Source organism: Lacerta agilis, chromosome 2, assembly GCF_009819535.1.
Source record: "Lacerta agilis isolate rLacAgi1 chromosome 2, rLacAgi1.pri, whole genome shotgun sequence".
In the NCBI taxonomy this organism is placed as follows: Eukaryota; Metazoa; Chordata; class Lepidosauria; order Squamata; family Lacertidae; genus Lacerta; species Lacerta agilis.
The window spans coordinates 98,776,435-98,777,659 of record NC_046313.1 but is presented as its reverse complement, the minus strand read 5'-3'; the positions used below and the strand labels follow the sequence as shown (position 1 = coordinate 98,777,659).

Below are 1,225 nucleotides of genomic sequence, written 5' to 3'. Positions count from 1 at the left end.
GAGCCTACTTCCAGAAAGAAAAAAACGGAGAAGCACTGTGTATACAAACATCTCTTTGGATACAAGCCATTATATATTGTTGCGCATCATCTCAATCTCCAAATGGGCGGGTGCAGGTAATTTTAGACTCTGGACTGAATGGTCTTAGGTTGGTAGGTGGGTGGTGCGAGCTCCAGAAGCCAGGCTCCTAGGTTCCTTTTCTCCCTCCGGGCTTATTTCTGCGCAGAATTGCTTTACCAAATCCGTATCAAGTGATCTGGACCCGTTATGTAAATAAGAGCTCTGTGGCTACATACCAACATGGTTGGTAGCCCTGTTGGCATGAAACTCTAATGCCCCAACCCCCTTCTTAGAAGGACTGAGCACTTGCAAAAGGGAATGTTACGGTGGACAGTGCATTTAGAAGGTGGGCCCCGGAGAGTAAACCACGCTGCTGTGGCTGTTGGACACAAAGTCTACTCTTTTGGCGGTTACTGTTCTGGGGAAGACTATGAGACACTGCGACAGATCGACGTTCATGTATTCAATGCAGTCTCTCTGCGCTGGACCAAACTACCACCAGTGTGGACAAACAGCAGAGACCATGTGAGGGAAGTTCCATACATGAGATACGGACACTCTGCAGTGCTTATTGAGGACACCATCTACATTTGGGGAGGCCGCAATGACACTGAGGGAGCCTGCAATGTCCTATACGCCTTTGACGTCAGCACGCACAAATGGTTCACACCAAAAGTTTCTGGAATGGTTCCGGGAGCAAGAGATGGACATTCGGCTTGCGTCTTGGGGAAGAGCATGTATATCTTTGGGGGATATGAACAACTGGCTGATTGTTTTTCAAATGACATCAACTCTAAGAGTCTACTTTAAACTCTCCTTTTGTCTTGAGTTGAGGGAGGGGCCCTCCATTTGCCATCTAGCACAGAGCCCCCCCCCTCTTTCCTAATGGCTCATCACCTTCCTTTTGTCCTCCTAATGGCCCATCACCTCAGTTGATTTCCTGGTCAGGAAACTGGCTTAAATTTTAACATTTGAACTGATTAAATTCTAACCCCTACTGGAACCAGTAATTTTGGAGAGTCTGGTACAAACTCTTAACAATAGATAACTTTTAATAGCGTGAGAACATACCTGTACTGCAAAACTATGGTTTAGCCATGAAACCCAAGGCATGTTGCTTCCATTTTTTAGATTAAACCACATTAGATAATATTATAAGGATAAT

General features: G+C 45.5%; 1 protein-coding gene across 1 annotated transcript; it reads left to right on the top strand.

The window, feature by feature from the left end:
• The first annotated feature begins 286 nt into the window (after positions 1 to 286).
• On the top strand, positions 287 to 870 carry LOC117042329 (kelch domain-containing protein 3-like). Its single transcript, XM_033141877.1, has one exon. It carries the CDS (start codon positions 379 to 381, stop codon positions 868 to 870), a length of 492 nt encoding a protein of 163 aa, XP_032997768.1. The 5' UTR covers positions 287 to 378.
• Positions 871 to 1,225: the final 355 nt, after the last annotated feature.

Excerpts from the sequence above, each read along its gene's own strand:
- LOC117042329 (XM_033141877.1), top strand. The coding sequence starts at position 379 with ATGTTACGGTGGACAGTGCATTTAGAAGGTGGGCCCCGGAGAGTAAAC.